Genomic DNA, 19,544 nt, shown 5'->3' with positions numbered 1-19,544 from the left:
GGCCTTGAATTCACTAAAGACTGCACTGCAGGCGGCTGGGCTCAGGCTCTGGAGTTCGACTTCATCATCACTGTTTGCAGAAGAAAGATAGCCTTTGAGGGGTTTCTTCTTAACTGGAAGCCTTTTAAAGTCACTTCTGTGCATCCAGATGCCTGCAGCGTATAAATGACTGCACCAGCAGCAGGCACCGAGGCAACTTGGTGACCTTGCTGCTGAGTCATCCTGGGGAACAGAGGATATGAATCACCACAGGGGCAGGGCGGCTGCAGTGAGAGGACCCTGAGGGGCCAGAGCAGACAGTGGAGAGCTTGGGAGCGCCTGGCCACCCCTGGCTCTGGCTCTGGCTCTGTCCCCAGCTGCTAGAGGAGAGAGAGGAGTGGGCTGTGGTGGTCCCCACACCACAACTTAGTAATTGGCATTTGTGATGTGTGTGAGTGCTGAGGCTTGGGTTTGGGCCCCCAGCGCCTGCCTCCCATGGCTACGTTGAATATGCGACTCCCCTTGTGCCTTAGCAACCCTCAGCACACCCCAGCCACTGCCCTGCCGAGGACAGACTCAGGCCAGGTCTTCAGCAGGCGCAGGTGGCCCTGCTAGCTCCCACCAGCATACTGGAGACAGGGAGCCTGGATGGTAGGGCCTGTGCTGAGGTGCCACGGTGACATCCCCACGGCCTCTAAGGGAGCCCAGGAGGGACGCCTTAGACCCTCAGCATTCTGCCTGGCCTTCTCTTCGTCCCCTCCCTCCCTCCAGGCAAAAGCCAGTGAACTAAGTTGGGTTCCAGGCCGGCGCCCTGATGCCCAGGACTGGGGGTGACCCGTGTGGGAAGGGCCTGGCACACGGGTGGATGGGAAGGGACCTCCCAGAACCCTTGCAGGGAAGGGGCTACGTTTTGTTTCCTGCTCGTGAGGAAGGTGGGGGGCAGCCAGTGCGCCCGCCCTTCAGTCCACGGTCTGCTGGCCTTTGGCTCCGATCCCGGCAGATGTCACCCTGGTGGGGCAGCCGCATCACCACATCACAGCGCATCGAAGGTCACAGCGTCAGAGACAGCAGTGACTTGTTAACACAGGGGTCGGGAGAAGCCACAAACAACCCAAATCAGGCTGGAATGCACGGCTCAGGGGTCCACGGTGAACCCTGGATCATAAGGAGACCGTGTAGGTAAAGAGCCAGGAGGAGAAATCGTGCGGCCTCGAGCTTTGCTGATGGTGGGGAACGAAGGGTTGATCTGAGTGCGGAGGTAGGAGTGGGACTCCGAGGACAGATGCTGTGGGCCTGGCCGGCCAGGCAGCATGGCCCGTGCTTGACCGTGACCTGCAGGACAAGCTGAACTGCTTTCAATAACAGGGAGTTGGGGCCTGCGGGCTGCGTGAAAGCCCATCGCTCTGTGGGTGTTAGGCCTGGCCTTCCGCCTTTCTCCAGCAGAAGTAGGTAGGCTTCCTCCAGACTTTTTTTGGTGTCCAGGTTCCTCTTTTGTGACCTCCTGCTGATGGGTTGGGGGTCTCCTTTGTTTTTCAAATGTGTCACTTGAACAGGGTGGTGTAGGCGGCCCTAACTCCGGGACCTGGCTGGTCCTGAGGCCACAGGACGTCACCACCCCAGAGCAGCCCAGTGACCCGTGCTGCCTGAGAGGGGGCTTGCCCACCTGGCCTCAGGCCCTGGTCCTGCCCCCGCAGGCAGCGTGGCTCCCGGTGCCTCTTTGGGCCACTCTCCATCCTGTGGGTGCCATGCTGGCCCAGGGTCCCCAGTCTTGGAATTCTCTGGACTCCCTGTCACTGGAGGGCCAGGGAGATGCTCCCTGAATGAGGCTAACCCCCTGTTATCTGCGACTCTCCACAGTGAGGGGCAAAGCCGTGTCAGTCAGAGAAAATCAAGATTTCCTGAGAAAAAACAACCCAGCTCTCCCTGAACGTGGCAGGTGAGCGCCACGGGGTACAGACCGGCTTCTCCCCGTGGGCCGGCTGGCCACTAGCTCAGGCCGTGCAATTCCAGCCATCTGTGATCCATCCTCACACGGCGGTCAGAGGGGATGGACTTAAAATTGGGAGCCAGAGCCTGCAGGTCCCTGCTCAGTCCTCACAGTGGTGGTGCTGTCGCACCTGCACGTGCCTAGCGCCCCTGCCTCCCACCCGCTCCCGCCTCCCCCACGGCCGTCCATCTCCCACCCCTCGTGGCGCCCGCCCCTTCTCTGCACAGGCCTTGGTGTCCCTGGGAATGGGTTTTCCTGCCCGTCTTTGGGACTCAGCCCCAATGCCAGAGCAGCGTCCCATCCCACCCTTGGTGAAGGCGGTTCCCAGATGCTGGATCAGTCATAACCCCAGAACATCTGTCGGGGCTCTGAGACGGCCAGGCCCCAGGCTGAGCGTTTCTCATTGTGCACCCCACTTCCTGGCAACAGCCTGATGAGGCCAGGACTGTTCTTCCCATTTGGCAAGAACATGGAAACTGAGGCTTAGCGGGATTGAGGAATCCCATCCACAGCAGAGACTCTGGCTCAGTCCCAAGGTCCATCCACAGCAGAGACTCTGGCTCAGTCCCAAGGTCCATCCATAGCAGAGACTCTGGCTCAGTCCCAAGGTCAAGGCTGTGGCCATTTGCTGTTCAGCTGCCCATGGTGGACTCCAGGCGTGCCTCAGTCCTGGCGAATTACAGGGCCATCTGGGCTGAGCCCCCTGAAGAAAGTCCAGGCTTGATCGGAGTTTAATCTTCACGAGGAATCCAAGCCAGGAATGGGCTTAGGAAAGCCAGGAAGTGTGACAAGAATACTGGCAGATAGCAACGGAGCTGAGAGTGCCGTTCGGAGACCAAACGGAGATTCAGACAGTCGGGTCCAGGCTACCTGGGCATTCCCTGAGAAGGAGCTTCTGTAGCAGTGATACATATGTTCACACGCACCCTGATACACACACATTCACACACACAGTCACATACTGTCATTCACACACATTCTCACACCATACACATTCACCCACTGTCATCCGCTCACACTCTTTCACACACAGCCACACATTAACACTCACACATTCACACCCACCTTCATACACACTCATTTACACAGTCACACATAATGCATTCACACACATGTACACCCACCCTCATACACACATTCACTCACATACTCATTCCCACATGTTCACACACTCATACACCACCCATTCACACATTAACACCCACTCATACACACTCATTTACACTCAGTCACACATACACATTCACTCACATTCACGCCCACCCTCATACGCACCCATTCACATTCATTCACACCCACCCTAGTACACACTCATTCACACACTGTCACATACACGCATTCACACACATTCACACCCTCATACACATTTAGTCACGTGCATACTCATTCATTCACTCATACATCTATACACTCACACTACTACGTGCCCCCACACACACTCACACACTGTCACAGCCACACCCATATACACATTGACCCACATTCACTTACACACACACCCATATACACACTCACACACACGCTCTCACACACCCATATACACATTCACTCACACTTATACACATGCTCTCACACACCCATATACACATTCACTCACAATCACTTATACACATGCTCTCACACACCCATATACACATTCACTCACATTCACTTACATGCTCTCACACACTCATATACACATTCACCCACACTTATACACATGCTCTCACACACCCATATACACACTCACATTCACTTACATGCTCTCACACACTCATATACACATTCACCCACAATCACACATGCTTACACAGCCACACCCATATACACATTCACTCACAGTCACTTACATGCTCTCACACACCCATATTCACATTCACTCACAATCACTTGTGCACATGCTCTCACACACCCATATACACATTCACTCACATTCACTTACATGCTCTCACATACTTTCATACACATTCACCCACAATCACACACGCTCTCACAGCCACACCCATATACACATTCACCCACAATCTCCCACATACGCACTCTCATTCCTTCACACTCACACCCTAACTCGCATATGTGTATGCACACATACGCTCATTCCCACTCGCCCTCACAGGCTCACACTGCCTTCCACTACCCTGGGACAAAAGTGCCATGGGAGGGCAGTCTTGCCGTGTTCATGGCTGAGTGCCCAGTGCCTAGACCAGTGCCTGGTGCTCAGCAGATGCTCTGAGCATTTGTGGAGTGAAGGAATGAACGAGTGAATGAATGAAGAGTGAGCAGAGCCTGGATCCCTTGTCAGCACTCTGATGCCATGCAGAGGCTTAAATGAGAGCAACAGTAATACTGACAAGGGAAAGATAGCCATATCGACATGACAAATAATTTGACATACAAAATGAAGACAAACAGCCTGGAAGCTAAAATTCACAGGTGACATTGCCTGTAAGTGGATGTGGAGGGGTGAGAGGTCCAGGAAATGAGATTCAGCCATACCGATTAGCGGGGATTCAGGCCAAGGCCCACAGCTGAAAGGCCCTACCTGCCATTGCCCCCGGCCCTGAAGATCAGGACAGAGATACTGTCGGCCAGAAGATCCGGGTGATCCAGAGCCAGGGTGTCACCCCAGGTGTCTAGCACGCGTCCTTCGGGGCCATATGGTTTAATGGCATGCTTTTCTATGATGTGGCACTGTGGGCATGGGGGTTTCCCCTTGGTATCGTTAGTATCAGTTTTGTGAGTTATGTTTGCTTAGAACTTGGGAGCTGTAACTGCTTGACATTTTCTTAGGAGACTTAAATTTAGCAGCAGGAAAATGAATTCATAACAGCATCTGTAGCAGAGAAGCTTCCGGGAAACTGGCTGCCTGTCATAGCCTCACTTTTGTGTTGGCGGACACTGGCCGACCCGGGGTCTGCTGCCAGTCAGCGCTGGGCTGCAGTCTGCTGCTCTGAGGCCCACTGTGTGTGCTTGCTGTGGCTGCTTTTTAGGTAGATGAGGCAGACGTGACGTGGGGATGGCCACGGAAAGGCCACAGGCTCATTTGAGCGTCTCATCTCTGACCATTGCTGACTCAAGTCAGGTGCAGACCCTGGGGGCCGGGTGGGCCCTGGCTGCTAATGGTGGTTCGGGGTCTGCAGTTGGCCGCTGGTCCTGGAATAACATCACTGTGAACGCTCTGTGGGGTGTTCCCAGCTTCCAGATTTGTCATTTTAGAGTGCTCTGTCAGGTGGGTGGGTGGGCAGAGCTTTGCAGGGAAGCAGCAGTGAGAGCTCCCACAGGCCGGCATCAAATGCCCAGCAAACCCCTGCGCTGCCTGGGAGGTGGCAGCATCTCCGCTCCTCCAGCATCCAGCCATGTGACTTTGGGGACGCAACTTCAACTTCTCTGTGTCTGTTTCCTTTTGGTAAAATGGGAGCTTCTGTTTGTCCTTCCTGGGGGACCTGCGAGGATTAAGTGAAACGGCCTGCAAAACCCCACCACTCCAGAGCCCATGCATTCGGGGAACAAATGCCTCTAATCCTGGAGCTCCTGCGTTCATGCCAAAGCCCTGAGCCCTGGGTCAGGCTCTGATGAGTGGGGAAACCGGAGGGCAGCCCTAAAAGGAGTGAGGCAGGGGATGGGCAGGACCCTGGGGAAGGGGCCAGACCCCACCCCACCCCCTACCCCACCCCAAACCTCACCCTGCCCCACCCCTACCCTCGCCCCTGCCCCCACCCCTATCCCCACCTTCATCCTCACCCTCACCCACACCCCTACTCCCACCCTTATCCCTATCCTCACCTCCACTCCTACCCCACCTCACCCCTACCCTCATCCTTACCCCTAACCTCACCCTCACCCCTACTCTCACCCCTGCACCCACCCCTATCCCCACCCTTACCTTCACCCCACCCTTACTCCCACCTTTACCCCTACCCTCACCCTTACCCCCACTCCTACCCCCACCCTCACCTCTACCCTCATCCTCACCCCTACCCTCAACCTTACCCCCACCCCTACCCTCACTGTCACACCCACCCTCACCCCTAACCCCACCCCTACCCTCACCCCACCCTCACCCTCACCTCCACCCTCACCCCTACCTCACCTTCACCCCTACCCTCACCCCTACCCCCACCCTCACCCCCACCCCCACTCTCACCCCTACCCTCACCCTCACCCCTACCCTCACCCTCACCCCTACCCCCACCTTCACCCCTACCCTCACCCTCACCCCTACCCTCACCCTCACCCCTACCTTCACCCTCACCCCCACCACCCTCACCTCTACCCTCACCCCCACCCCTACCCCACCCTCACCCCTACCCCCTCCCTCACATCTACCACCACCCTGACCCCTACCCCCTCCCTCACCCTCACCCCTACCCTCACCCTCACCCCTACTCTCAGCCTCACCCCTATCCCCACCCTCACCTCCACCCTCACCTTCACCCTTTCCCCCTACCCCGGGCTCCTCACTGCTCTGTTTCCATCCCTCCTCTGTGGCCATAACAAATTATCAGAAACCGGGTGGCAGAGGATGACAGGAATTGATTCTCCCACGGCCTGGGCAGGCCGTGCTCCCTCCGACAGCTCTGCGGAGGATCCTTCTGGCCAACTCCAGCTGCTGGTGGCTGCATCAGTCCTATCTCTGCCTGTGCCTTCTCTTTGTGTCTGTGTCTCATTGTCAGATCTCCCTCGGTCTCTTTTATAAAGACACCCATCATTGGTTTGGGACCAGCCTTAACTCAGGGTGATCTCATCTTGAACTCCTTGACTCAATTATGTCTGTACAGACCCTTTTCCCAAATAAGGTTCCACTCATGGGCACTGGGGTTAGGACGTGGATGTAGCTTCTGCGGGGGCCACAGTTCAACCCCCTGTGCTGTCCCTCCTGGGAAGCGACCGAGGGACCTGAACCTGCCCTAAGTCGAGGAGTATCAGAGGGTGATGGGGAAGAGGAAGGTGGGTCATTGTGTTGATTTGTAAACAAGGGAGGAAGGTGAGCCGGGATCTGCCACCTGCCCTTACAGAATGACCGGTGAGATGCAGAGCTGCTGTTAGTTCCTAGTCAGCTATTCAGAGGCTCAGTAATCAGGTAATAATAATGACATCAAATAAAGGTACCTCCAGAAAATTGATCAGGTTATGTATGGATTTCTTTCTCTCTTCCAAAATGAAAATTGCCTTATTGGTTCCATTATAAAATCAGACCATGATACATGTTCATTGTTAAATTATCAGGCGATTCAAAAGGTAAAAAGAGTAAACATCCCCCCAGATTCCACCCCTGTGATGCTCGTGCTTGACACTGGCCCGTTTCCTCCTGATGTTTTTCTGGGTGTGGAAGAACACGATTCCTCCCACCTGTGGGTGTGCACCCACTCATGGGCTGAACCGCCACACCCAGCTCCACACCCACTTCCACACCCACTGCCACACCCAGCGCACAGGCGGAACCACCACACCCAGCGCATGGGCCGAGCCACCCTTGGCAGCTATTGTGTGGCTGACGTCTCTCTTTTTTTTTTTTCAGACAGAGTATCACTCTGTCACCCAGGCTGGAGTGCAGTGGCATAATCTGGGCTCACTGCAGCCTCTGCCTCCCAGGTTCAAGTGATTCTCACGCCTCAGCCTCCCAAGCAGCTGGGATTACAGGCACGTGCCACCACACCCAGCTAAGTTTTGTATTTTTAGTAGAGACAGGGTTTTACCATGTTGGCCTGGGTGGTCTTGCACTCCTGACCTCAAGTGATCTGCTCACCTCGGCCTCCTAAAGTGCTGGGATTACAAGAGTGAGTCGCCACGCCCAGTCTGACCTGTCTTGTTTTTGTCTTGTTTCATATTTTGGATCTTAGGCTGTGTGCAGGTGTCAGTGTGGCAAGTGTTCTCTCACAGGGAGTAGCCCCTGTGCCCTGTCACCTTAGGGGCAGTGTGCTCCCTGGGAAGAGCGGCCTGACTGCCATCCCCGGAAGAGCGGCCTGACTGCCATCCCCGGCCACAGGTGTTACCAGCTGCTCCCGCCGCAGCCATCCCAGGCCCCAGCAGGAGGCGATTTTTCCCTTTCAGCGCCCTGCTGAGCGTCTCTCTGCTCCTCTGTCTCAGCACGAGGCTAGTGCCTTCGTGGAAGGCCAACTTCGGGCGGTAACCGTGGGGTCTCCCTGCCACAGGCCATGTTTGAGCTGGTCACTTCCGAGGCGTCCTACTACAAGAGCCTGAACCTGCTCGTGTCCCACTTCATGGAGAACGAGCGGATGAGGAAGATCCTGCACCCGTCCGAGGCGCACATCCTCTTCTCCAACGTCCTGGATGTGCTGGCCGTCAGTGAGCGGTGAGGACGGGGGAGATAGTCACCTCCCTCAGGGCCCTTCTTCATCCCGGGGCACATGCTTGAGACACTGGTGACAAGTGCTTGATACTGGCTTCTCTATGTCCAGATGTTTGGAATGTTCCATAATAAAATATAAATAAATGAACACATAAATCCAAACCTCACCACCTCTCCTGGCAGGGTGGCCAGTCACGTCCCCTTGCGTCCCTTCTCATGAGCACCTGTGCCCCACACAAAGCTCTGCGCTGAGCATCCTGCTGGCCCCAGGGTGGAGTGACACTGAGTCCAGCTCTCTCAAGCATCATACCCATGGTTGGACAGGTTTAAACCAGGCAGGTCCATGGGAGTCTTGTGACAGGGACAGAAGGTGTCCGTGTAAGCTGCTTCTTACCCTAGCAGAAAGTCCCAATGGCACATGCAGGGCCCCCAGGCCCTGTGCAGGTGCAGCCCTGGATTCCCACATCCTCACCTCCCGAGTGCGTTTGCCATGGCTGGTGGAAGTGGTCTGGGAGCTGTGCTTCCAGCAGGGACTGTGTGAAGCCTGGGCTGAGCTGCAGCGGAGGAAAAGTAGACAGACATCTGTCCATTGAATCCTGTGAAAAGGAAAGGAACCGAATTGTGTGGCCAGGGTGAAAGAGCACTTACCTTCCCCAGGGCAGGCCACGGAGTTCTGCAGCCAGAAGCCACATGGGCTCAGCTGGGACAGGGCCTGGTGATCAGATGGGAAACCGAGGCGGGGCCCAGCGCAGCCCCGCTCTGAGCAGTGGGGATCTGCTCAGCATCACATGTGGCACCCTGGGAGCTGCTCGCTGTCTGTGGGCCTCCAAGTGGGTCTCTTCTCCGCATTGACACTCTCAGTTCTGTTTGCAGGCCCCTCACCCCCTCATGGCAGCCTATTCTAGTGGATTGGGGAGGTGATGGCTGACTGGGGTCAGAGTGGCCTGTGAGACCCCTGGGCTTCTGCCGCGGCACTTTTTTTTTTTTTTTTTTTTTTTTGAGACCGTTTCACTCTTGTTGCCCAGGCTGGAGTGCAATGGCGCGATTTCGACTCATGGCAACCTCCGCCTCCTGGGTTCAATTCTCCTGCCTCGATCTCCTGAGTAGCTGGGACTACAGACGTCCACCACCACGCTCGGCTAATTTTTTGTATTTTTAGTAGAGACAGGGTTTCACCATGTTGGCCAGGCTGGTCTCAAACTCCTGACCTCAGATGATCCACCAGCCTTGGCCTCTGAAAGTGTTGGGATTACAGGCATGAGCCACCGCGCCTGGCCCTGCCACGGCACTTCTGTCTTATGTACTTATTTGTATTTTACTGTGGAAAATTCCAAGCATGCAGAGGTAGACATCCATGTGCGCTGGTCACCAGCATCAGCAGTGGTCAGCCCAGGGGCCAGTCCCCACCCCCCAGGGGACCCTTCTGAAGCAGATTCCCGTGGTCATCTATTTTATCTTCAAACACATCAGCACACACCTGAAAGGTAAGGGCTCTCGGTGCTCCCAGCGCTATCAGCCCTGTGAAAACACAGTAATTCTTCAAGATGACCAAATACACCACCAGTGCTCAGTGGCCCTGCCGACGGATCTTGTCGGCCTGTACACTCACCACGCGCACTGGTATGTCTAAGTCAGGCTCTCACGCTGCCCTTGGTGAGACAATCCCCCACCCTCCCCCCTGGGCACCCTCCACCCCAAGCCGCTGCCTCTCGCAGGTTCCTCCTGGAGCTGGAGCACCGGATGGAGGAGAACATTGTCATCTCTGACGTGTGTGACATCGTGTACCGTTACGCGGCCGACCACTTCTCCGTCTACATCACCTATGTCAGCAATCAGACCTACCAGGAGCGGGCCTACAAGCAGCTGCTGTGAGTGTGCCCGGCCAGGGGCTGGGGCAGGGGCGGCGCCCAGCACAGCCATACCAGTGCTGGCCCAGGCTCCTTACACGGTGGTGCTTCATGGTCCTTCACCTCTGCGTTCCCAAGGTCCACATAGGCCACCCGAGTTGGCCAGGCTGGTGACAGTATCCCAACCCAGCACGTTCCAGGGTGTTTTGGCGTCACTAGAGAAACATTAGCCCAGCCAGACCCCAAGAGAATCAGCGTAGCATCCACTGGACCTGGATCCAACGGCTGCGCAGAGCACTGTGCAGTTAGAAAAGACAGCGTGAGGTCAAGTGAGGTCATGTGGACAATTCAGAACCCTGGACATCAGAGACTGGGTTTGAACTAGCGACAGGGGCAGGGACGGGGTGGGAAGGAGCCTTGGTGGGGCTCTTGAGCAGCGCTGGGGCATTGATTGCTAAGCTGCCCGTTTTGAAAACTTTCTCTGAGGTTTAGTTGACAAGGTAATTTTCCAGCCAGCATGCCTCTTCTGAATTCTCTGCACTGAGGTTCGCGCTTCAGTGACTGGGGTTAGCCGGGGAGGCCATCCCGGCTCCGCACAGAAGCACCAAGGGATTTTTCCAGTCGCACATTGCACCTCACTGGCTTTTCCACCAAGACATGGAGTTCATGGTGCCCGTTTCGAGCCTGAGTCTTTGGGCATTTGGATATTTTAACAGTTGGTGAAGGAAAATTGGAACTGGAGGGAATCAGGATGCAATTTTAGGGGGATAAACATTGAGAAGGCAAGCACATGGCAGATTAGGAAGCACTCACAGCCCCCAAGAGCCCATGCTGTGGCCCCTGCCAGGCCTCATGAGCACAGAGGCTGAGTGACAGGCAGAGCGCCCGACCCTGCCGTCCCGCTGTCCCTGCCCTCCCACTGTCCCTGCCGTTCCGCTGTCCCTGCCATTCCTGCTGACATGCATGGGGCTGAGCTCACCTCCAGCTCTCCCAGCCCTCATCCGCGCTGCAGCCCGGCCCACCGCCAAGCCCCGCTGTCAGAAATAGTGCAGGCTGTCCTGTCGATGTCTATAGCCTGCTGCCCGTTCCTGTCACTATGTGGGTTTACCTTGCCACGGTTTCCTGCTGGGTGAAATCATCTAATTGTGCGTCTTGGCCACACGAGGAATCCTTGTCCTCCCACAGACAGCATATTGTGCCAAGTCTTCAAGGCCAGGCATGTGAAACCACTATTGTTATTTGACTTGTACGTGAACAGTCTATTTTCCTTTTGAAAAAAAACCCAAAGAAAGAAATCAACATGTTTTCTGTGCCCGTGGGTCGTCTGGATCCTGGGAGGTTGTGAACGGAGAGGAGGAGTCTCCAGTTCATGCCTCCTGCAGCCCAGAGACCTACTCCACGTGTCTGTGTCCCCAGCCAGGAGAAGGCGGCTTTTCGGGAGCTGATCGCGCAGCTAGAGCTCGACCCCAAGTGCAAGGGGCTGCCCTTCTCCTCCTTCCTCATCCTGCCTTTCCAGAGGATCACACGCCTCAAGCTGTTGGTCCAGGTACAGCCTCCTCCACCTGACCCACAGACGGGGTTTCCCAGGCTTTCCTGTGGTCATTTCGGGGCCCTGTTCCGGGTCATTGGCTTTCTAGGAGGTCTATTGGTTCAACAGATACTATCTAAGCTCCTCCCATGCGTGCCAAGCACGTTCCTGGGCAGTGAGGGCACCACCCCTGCTCCCAGGGAGCCCCATCGCAGGGGGGACAGACTGATCCATGCACAGCCAGGAAGTGGGCATGGCTGTGGGGACAGCCAAATGGGCCCACATGACAGGGGTGGCTGGCTGGCCACTGCCAGTTGCAGGGGTGGGGGCGGGTCAGGAAAGACACGTGATGTGTAAGCTGAGACCTGGCTGACAGGGAGGAGCTGGTGGGGGCAGGTAGAGGAAAGAACATTCCATGTAGAGGGAACCGCTTGTGCAAAGGCCCCGAGACTGCAAGGTTCATGGCCAGAAAGGCCAGCAGCGAGCTCGGGAGCATGACGGGGATGGGAGTGGGTGTGGAGATGGGGACAGAGGCAGGTCCAGGGAAGACATGGGGTCCTGTCCTCAGTGTGACGGGAGTCACCTGATCGGACCCACTTTTAGGAGCTGGCCCTGGCTGCTCCAGAGGGTGACGGAAACAGGGACGGGGTTACACTGGCCTGTGGGGCTGGGTCGGGGAGTGGCGGCCCGGCAGGGATGTCAGGGAATTGAAATCAGTGACTGGATGAGAGAAGGACCGAGAGTGACTCTTCGGTTTTTACCTTGAGCAGTTTGGGGGTGTGCGGCCATTGCTGAGATGGGGAAGTCTTGGGACATGGAGGACTCGGGATTCAGGGCAGGATGACCTGATTTGAGGTGACTTTGGACAGTTCAGTGTCAGAGGTCAGAGTTAAAGGGAGAAGTCGGGCAGGACCCGTTGGCATCAAGGTGGTAATTAACGGAAGAGACCGCCAAGGAAGGAGAGAAAGGGGCCTGAGATCAAACTCAGGGACGCAGCCAGGCCTGGGAAGGAACAGCGATGAGGGAGGAGGAAACCCACAGAGCTGGAGGCGTGGGAGATTGCGGGGCATGGGGCTTCCAGAAAAGGGAGGCTCCAGCCAGACCCAGAGGTAGGCCTAAGACCCCCTCCGCCTGACAGGCCCAGTGAGACAGGACGGAGATCCCCTCCGCCTGACAGGCCTAGTGAGACAGGACGGAGACCCCCTCCGCCTGACAGGCCTAGTGAGACAGGACGGAGACCCCCTCCGCCTGACAGGCCTAGTGAGGCAGGACAGAGACCTCCTCCGCCTGACAGGCCCAGAGGCAGGACTGAGACCCCCTCCGCCTGACAGGCCCAGAGGCAGGACCGAGACCCCCTCCGCCTGACAGGCCTAGTGAGACAGGACAGAGACCTCTTCCGCCTGACAGGCCCAGTGAGACAGGACAGAGACCTCTTCCGCCTGACAGACCCAGTGAGACAGGATGGAGACCCCCTCTGCCTGACAGGCCTAGTGAGGCAGGACGGAGACCCCCTCTGCCTGACAGGCCCAGTGAGACAGGACAGAGACCTCCTCCGCCTGACAGGCCCAGTGAGGCAGGACAGAGATCCCCTCTGCCTCACAGGTGCTGGGGCCCTGTCTACTGATGCCCTGGGCAGAGGGAGCTATTGGCAGCTGGGCTGGTGAAGTGGACGGTGTAGAGTGCAGCTGTAGTCCTGAGGGGCATGAGCTGAGGGGGACCTTAGAGCCACAGGTAGCAGAGGTCAGAGGTCAGACAGGTGAGCGGCCAAAGACCTAGAGGCAGCTACTCCAAAAGAGCAGAATTAGAGAGGAGGCCCGTCCCAGGAGGAAAGGGCTTGGGAGCATGAGGCCAAGGAAGCAGGTGTCAGGAGAAGCTAACAGAGATACCAACGTGAGGCACAGCCGGGATGGCGACCCCAAACCAGAAGACACCTGTGGTGAACGCAATTCCATGGGAATTTTTTTTTAAACTTAGAAAAAGTGAAACAGAAGACAGTAACATTTCCTAATTATGCAGTGAAAAATATTTTAGGACATTTTATAGGGAAAGTGCATATGGGTATATTAAAACCTTAGCTTCTGTAAGATGAAAACCAACAATAAGATTAAAAGCAATGGGAATGCAGTGATTAGGAAATGGTGGAATGGGGACAGCTGGGGTGGGCGCTTAGGGAAGGGCTCAGAGAAAGGGGTGGTGGGTCAGGGACCATTCCAGAGAGAACAGCAAGTCTCCGCATCAGGCAGCATGCTGGGGACATACTGAGAGGAGGCTGGCGTGGGAGAGCACGCACCAGGCTAAGGAACCCATACTGTCCTCCATTTGAGGCCACCCATGCCACCTGGTCAGATGCAGCTTTTATGCCTGTGAGAAAAGATTCGCCTGGACTGTGCTATTTAGCCAGGATTTGGAAGTAGGGGGACAGTTAATGACAGGCGAGGTGACCACATACAGGGCGGAAGAAACAGGAAGGCGGCTGTGGGTCTCGAAGGTCTCTGGCTTGGCTGCCAGGCAGAGGCGGGCAAGTGACCACAGGAGAGGCTTGGGCTGCTGTCAGGGGAGGCGTCTGTGCTGCCGTGGCACCCAGCAGCCGGGAGGACAGGTGGTTGGTGCTCAGATGCACCCAGCCTACCTACAGGACAAAAGCCAGTTGGAAAACGTGGGCATGGTGGTGATTGCTAGGAGGAAACCAGGTAGAGTTTATAGAGCAATGCCAAAATCATAATTTACAGGTGAAAGCAGTGTGGGCATAATTTTTCATTAATTGAAGAAAACTGAACAGTTGGAGAAAAGACTCTTTCATACACTTTCATGGATAAGACCAAAGTTAACAAAGTTTCGGGGCCCAATGACAGTCCCAGGGAGGAGAGGGAAGCCCTTGGTCTCCCTACCCCTGTCCCGTAAGCATTTAGCTCCCCTTGGGGACAGAGCTGACCCTGACTGAGTGCGTGACAGTCCTCACTGCTGGATGCTGGATGCGGGCTCTCTTGCCCTCCATTTGTCAGATGGAGACTGTGTGCATGTGTGTGTGTGCATGCATGTGTGTGTGCAGGTATGCATGTGTGTAGGTGCATGTATGTATGTATGTGCATGTGTGCTTGTATGCCTGTTTGTACACATGTGTGCTTGTGTGTGCACTGTGTGTTTGCAGGTGTGCAAGCATCGTGTGCGTGTGTGCACAAGTATGTATGCACGTATGTGTGCACACAGGTCTGCATGCATGTGTGTGTGTGCGTGCTGCAGCATGGGGCTGGACTGGTGCAGTAGGGAGGCAGTTACGGTCAAGATGAGAAATGGGAGGAAAGATCAAAAAAGATTAAAGTTAACGCAGCCTTTCCCTGTGCGTAGAACATCCTGAAGAGGGTAGAAGAGAGGTCTGAGCGGGAGTGCACTGCCTTGGATGCCCACAAGGAGCTGGAAATGGTGAGTTTCGCCGCCTCTTGTGCTATATCCCAATGTACTGCTTTCCTTATCCAGGCGCACCTTTCGGGCCCTGCTCCCCACGTGGCCATGTGTCTTTTTAGAAAATGCAAATTTATTTTAAAATTCACTTTTACAATCCAGAAAAGTCACTGGGACTTAAAAAATATACACCAGGTGTGGCTTGTGTAGAGCCTTCTTCACCCTGCTTCCTGGCTCCAGCCTTACATACCCTGTCTGTTACTGTACTGCAGCACGGCCCTCAGGACACTCTACACCGGTGTGGAGCTCTGCGATCATGCACAGGCCCTGACTCCTCTCATCAGCCGCCTGGTATTGTTCTATGCAGGCATCTGGGGTGCACACAGACCCCAGGCTTGCCTTTGCCTGTTTCTCCATGTCAGAAGCAGTCTCTCCTCCCTCCTGTGAGGCTCACCAAGGCTGGTTCCCACTCTCCCTGTGCCCTGACGTAGCCCTTTACTCTGAACCCATCCCTCCACGCCACTGTCCCGTTCCCTGGAGCTCAGTCGCGCCTGTGCATCTCTGTGAGGGGATTCACTGGCGCTGCCCAAGAGTGCAAGGACCGTCTCCTGACTCTCAGAGAGAGACGGCTCCTCCTAGAGGTTTGGAGCAGAGCAGGGGTTGTGCAGGAAGGGCCAGCGAGTACGTTTCAGTCCTCAGGAGCTCTTACCATGCGCTCTGCCGCGTTTGGCTCCTGGCATCAGCTGGAGCTGAGAGCCAGCTTTTGGCAGCTGTGCCAGGGCACCTCCATTGAGCCAGTGATGCCGTCATGGCGGAGAGCAAGGCGGGGGACATCCATATTCCACTTCTTTGTCACCCCATGGCAGAAGCTTAGCAAAAAGAGTATCACCCTCAGTGGGCATCTGATGGTCATTCTCAGCCACACTGAGACATGAGGACTTCCTACCCTAATGCAGTTGGTTCCCACCTCGGGCCTCTCCTCCTGTCCCTTTCCCAGACCAGTTGGCCACCAAAATTCCTCTGGTAGTGACACGCTGTGCCTAGTGGGGAAAGGCTGGAGCCTCAAGCAGGGTAACAGGGGACATCCGCGACCTGTGAGCCAGGCAGCATCTCTAGGGGCCCATGCCCACCTCTGGAAGCAGAGCTTCCCTTTTTAAAGTTCTTTTCTACTTTCATCTTCATTTTCCTTACAATGAAAGGTATTCTCTGTTTCTAACAGGCTTGTTTTTTAAAAATAAAGGTTTGTTTTTTCTCTGATTTATAAAAGTAATTATACTCAATACCAGGAAACTCAGAAAATGCTTATAAGTAAAAAGAAAACAATAAACTTCAGTAGCCACTTCGCCCTCCCTGCCAACAGGCTGCAGCTCGCCCTAAACAGACACCTGTGCACGCACACCTGTGCACAGCACACTCGCAGGGCGCGGACATGCTGCAGCTCGCCCCGAAACAGACATACACATGACACACGCCCAGCACATACATGCCCATACATATCACACAGGGTACACACTGCACACACACATACACGGCCCCTATAGATCACACAGTACACACTGCACACACACACAGTACACACTACACACACATGCATGACACGTACATATCACACACAGTACACACTGCACACACACATACATGGCCCCTATAGATCACACAGTACACACTGCACATACACACAGCACATGCTTATCACACACAGTACACGCAGCACACATGCATGGCACGTACATATCACACACAGTACACAGTGCACATGCATACAGCACACACATGCACACACTGCAAATATGCACAGCACACACACACAATACTGCACACACTGCATATACACAGCACACATGCACACACATGGCACACACATATCACACACAGTACACACTGCACATGCATACACAGCACACATACACATATGACACTGCACATATGCACAGCACACACTGTATATACACAGCACACGCATGCACCACGGCACGCATGGCACACACAGCACACACACCCCACTGTATTCTTTACAAAAAGGGCTTGTGGTTTAGAAACAGCTGTGCCCCGCATTCGAGTGGAGCCTGTGGAGTCCCCACATTCACGCGGAGTCCCTGCCTCTTTCCTGGATTTCTGTCCTTGCATATATGCATAGATCATAATCATTTTAATCAAATCTGTTGCTGACTCTTGAGGCTGACAATCGTGTTTCTCATTCTAGACAACACAGCAGGGAGCCCCTTGCACACACTTCTGAGGGCATGGTGCTCATTTATGTGCCTGACTGAGAGCCTGCGGCGAGCCTGGCCCTGTGCCAGACCCCATGCGTCAGTGCAGAATTTTCTTTCTTCAGTACGAGTCCTCAGGAGTCCCAGAAAGTGTGGAATTGTTAGGCCCCTTGGTGCCTGGGTTGCCTCCCAGGAGGGTGTGGGGAGAACAGCCCGGAGCCCTGCCGGGCCGTGCAGCCTGCGGAGGAGGAGGGCTGCCTCACGCGTGTCTTTTCTGGAGTTTGCTTCCTAGCGAGGACAAGGCACCAACTTTCTCCACCGAAACTAACAGGTTTTCCCGCTTGCCATTGTCCCACAAGGTGCTAGAAAGAGGAGCTCCAGCCCGATTGAGACTGGCCGGCCAGCCTCAGCTGTGGGCACAGTGCTTGGTCACAGTGGTCACTGAGCCCTCTCTGTGGCCTGACGGAGCGGGAGGAAGGGGCTGGGACAGCTGGCTCTGGTGGCCTGATGGGCCCTCCTTCTTGTCCCAGGTGGTGAAGGCATGCAATGAGGGCGTGAGGAAGATGAGCCGCACGGAGCAGATGATCTGCATTCAGAAGAAGATGGAGTTCAAGATCAAGGTGAACTGGAGCGATTGGTGTCAGCCTGTACCTATGCACGGGCCCCTGGCCCCGCCCTGCCCCAGAGGCACAGATCACCACGCCTGGCTGGCCTTCCTTAGGTCCTTGGTCACTGGCCACACTTAGGATCCCCTCTGCCCCCTCCCCAGCTGAAGCCACCCAACCTGCCACCAGGCATGAAACACCACCACGGTGGCCCAGACCTGTCTCCTGAGAGACGGGAGTGCAGGGCTAGTGTGCAGCCTAGAGCCGCGCGGGGTGTGGATCCTGCTCTCACCTGCCAGCCGCGTGGCCTGGAGCAGTCAGTTTACGTGGAGGACGTGGTGGGGGCTACTCCAGGGATCCTCAAACCAGGAGGATTTGGAAGTGACCAGCCTCCCCCAAACTTCACAGGAAACTTTAGGCACTTGTGAGCCCCTAAGGTCCCCTGGGGCCTGACTTTCTGGGAACTCGGCCACAGCAGCACACTGTGCCCGCAGCGGGTCCCTGAGACCAGGTTTGGTTTGGGAGCTGAGCCCCACTCGAGGAGGCAGAGGCAGTCTTCTGGGCATCCCATGGAGCTCGGCTGACCGCTGGGTGCCAGGCGCCTGCCCCTGAGTTGCATCACCTGCTGAGCAGCCGTTCAGCTGCAGGCCTGGCCTCCTGGCCCCGTGGGTCCCATTCTTTCCCCTCCACTGTGAACTCAGTCCCTTCTCTGATTCTGCATCCCACAGGCAGAGCTTGGTGGGGGCAATGATGACACACACTAGCTGCCACATTCACAGGCACACACACGGTATCCACACAGCAGTGCACACATGTAAACAGCAGTGTACATGCACGCAGGCACATGCACACACATGCACATACACTTAAAGCTCACATGGGGGTACACAGAACACAGTCCACACACATAGACACAAGTCCACATGTACAGCACACACACACGCACAGCACACTCATGCCCGCAGGGTGCACCTTCACACACACACACACCCCCACACCCACACACACACACACAGTCCTGCCATTTCTCTGCATCCGTCCAGAACTCAGCCATTCTGCCCACTTGTGCCTCATGTGTCGGGGCCCTGGGCAGGTGTCAGGGAATGTGACAGATGCACTGGGGGCGTGTCCTGGGGAGGGACACTGTGGGCACAGCCTGCCTGACGCCCTTTCCCCGCCGCAGTCGGTACCCATCATCTCCCACTCCCGCTGGCTGCTAAAGCAGGGTGAGCTGCAGCAGATGTCAGGCCCCAAGACCTCCCGGACCCTGCGAACCAAGAAGCTCTTCCACGAAATTTACCTCTTCCTGTTCAACGACCTGCTGGTGATCTGCCGGCAGATTCCAGGGTGAGTCGGGGCCCGGGGCGCCAGGCGCTCTGGTGGGCGGGGAGTGTGCTGGGCACTGGGTTTGACTGGGGCCGGGGTGCTGGGCGCTCTGGTGGGCGGAGGAGTGTGCTGGGCACTGGGTTTGATTGGGGCTGGGGTGCCAGGCGCTCTGGCGGGCGGGGAGTGTGCCGGGCACTGGGTTTGATTGGGGCTGGGGTGCCAGGCGCTCTGGCGGGCGGGGAGTGTGCTGGGCACTGGGTTTGACTGGGGCTGGGGTGCCAGGCACTCTGGCGGGCGGAGGAGTGTGCTGGGCACTGGGTTTGATTGGGGCCCGGGGCGCCAGGCACTCTGGCGGGCGGAGGAGTGTGCTGGGC

At 56.1% G+C, this 19,544-nt stretch overlaps 1 protein-coding gene across 2 annotated transcripts in view; it reads left to right on the top strand.

The window, feature by feature from the left end:
• The window catches only part of NGEF (neuronal guanine nucleotide exchange factor), a 134,839-nt gene that overhangs the window by 109,822 nt on the left and 5,473 nt on the right, over positions 1-19,544 (top strand). For both annotated transcript variants that reach the window (XM_025405453.1, XM_025405454.1), the window contains 6 exons: positions 8,098-8,258; positions 9,971-10,123; positions 11,519-11,648; positions 14,976-15,050; positions 17,770-17,859; positions 19,028-19,191. In XM_025405453.1, the coding sequence (XP_025261238.1) occupies positions 8,098-8,258; positions 9,971-10,123; positions 11,519-11,648; positions 14,976-15,050; positions 17,770-17,859; positions 19,028-19,191 (773 nt within the window). The remainder of the gene's footprint in view (positions 1-8,097; positions 8,259-9,970; positions 10,124-11,518; positions 11,649-14,975; positions 15,051-17,769; positions 17,860-19,027; positions 19,192-19,544) is intronic.

Source organism: Theropithecus gelada, chromosome 12 (genome assembly GCF_003255815.1).
Source record: "Theropithecus gelada isolate Dixy chromosome 12, Tgel_1.0, whole genome shotgun sequence".
NCBI classification, from domain to species: Eukaryota; Metazoa; Chordata; class Mammalia; order Primates; family Cercopithecidae; genus Theropithecus; species Theropithecus gelada.
This window is presented reverse-complemented; position numbering and strand designations above follow the sequence as displayed.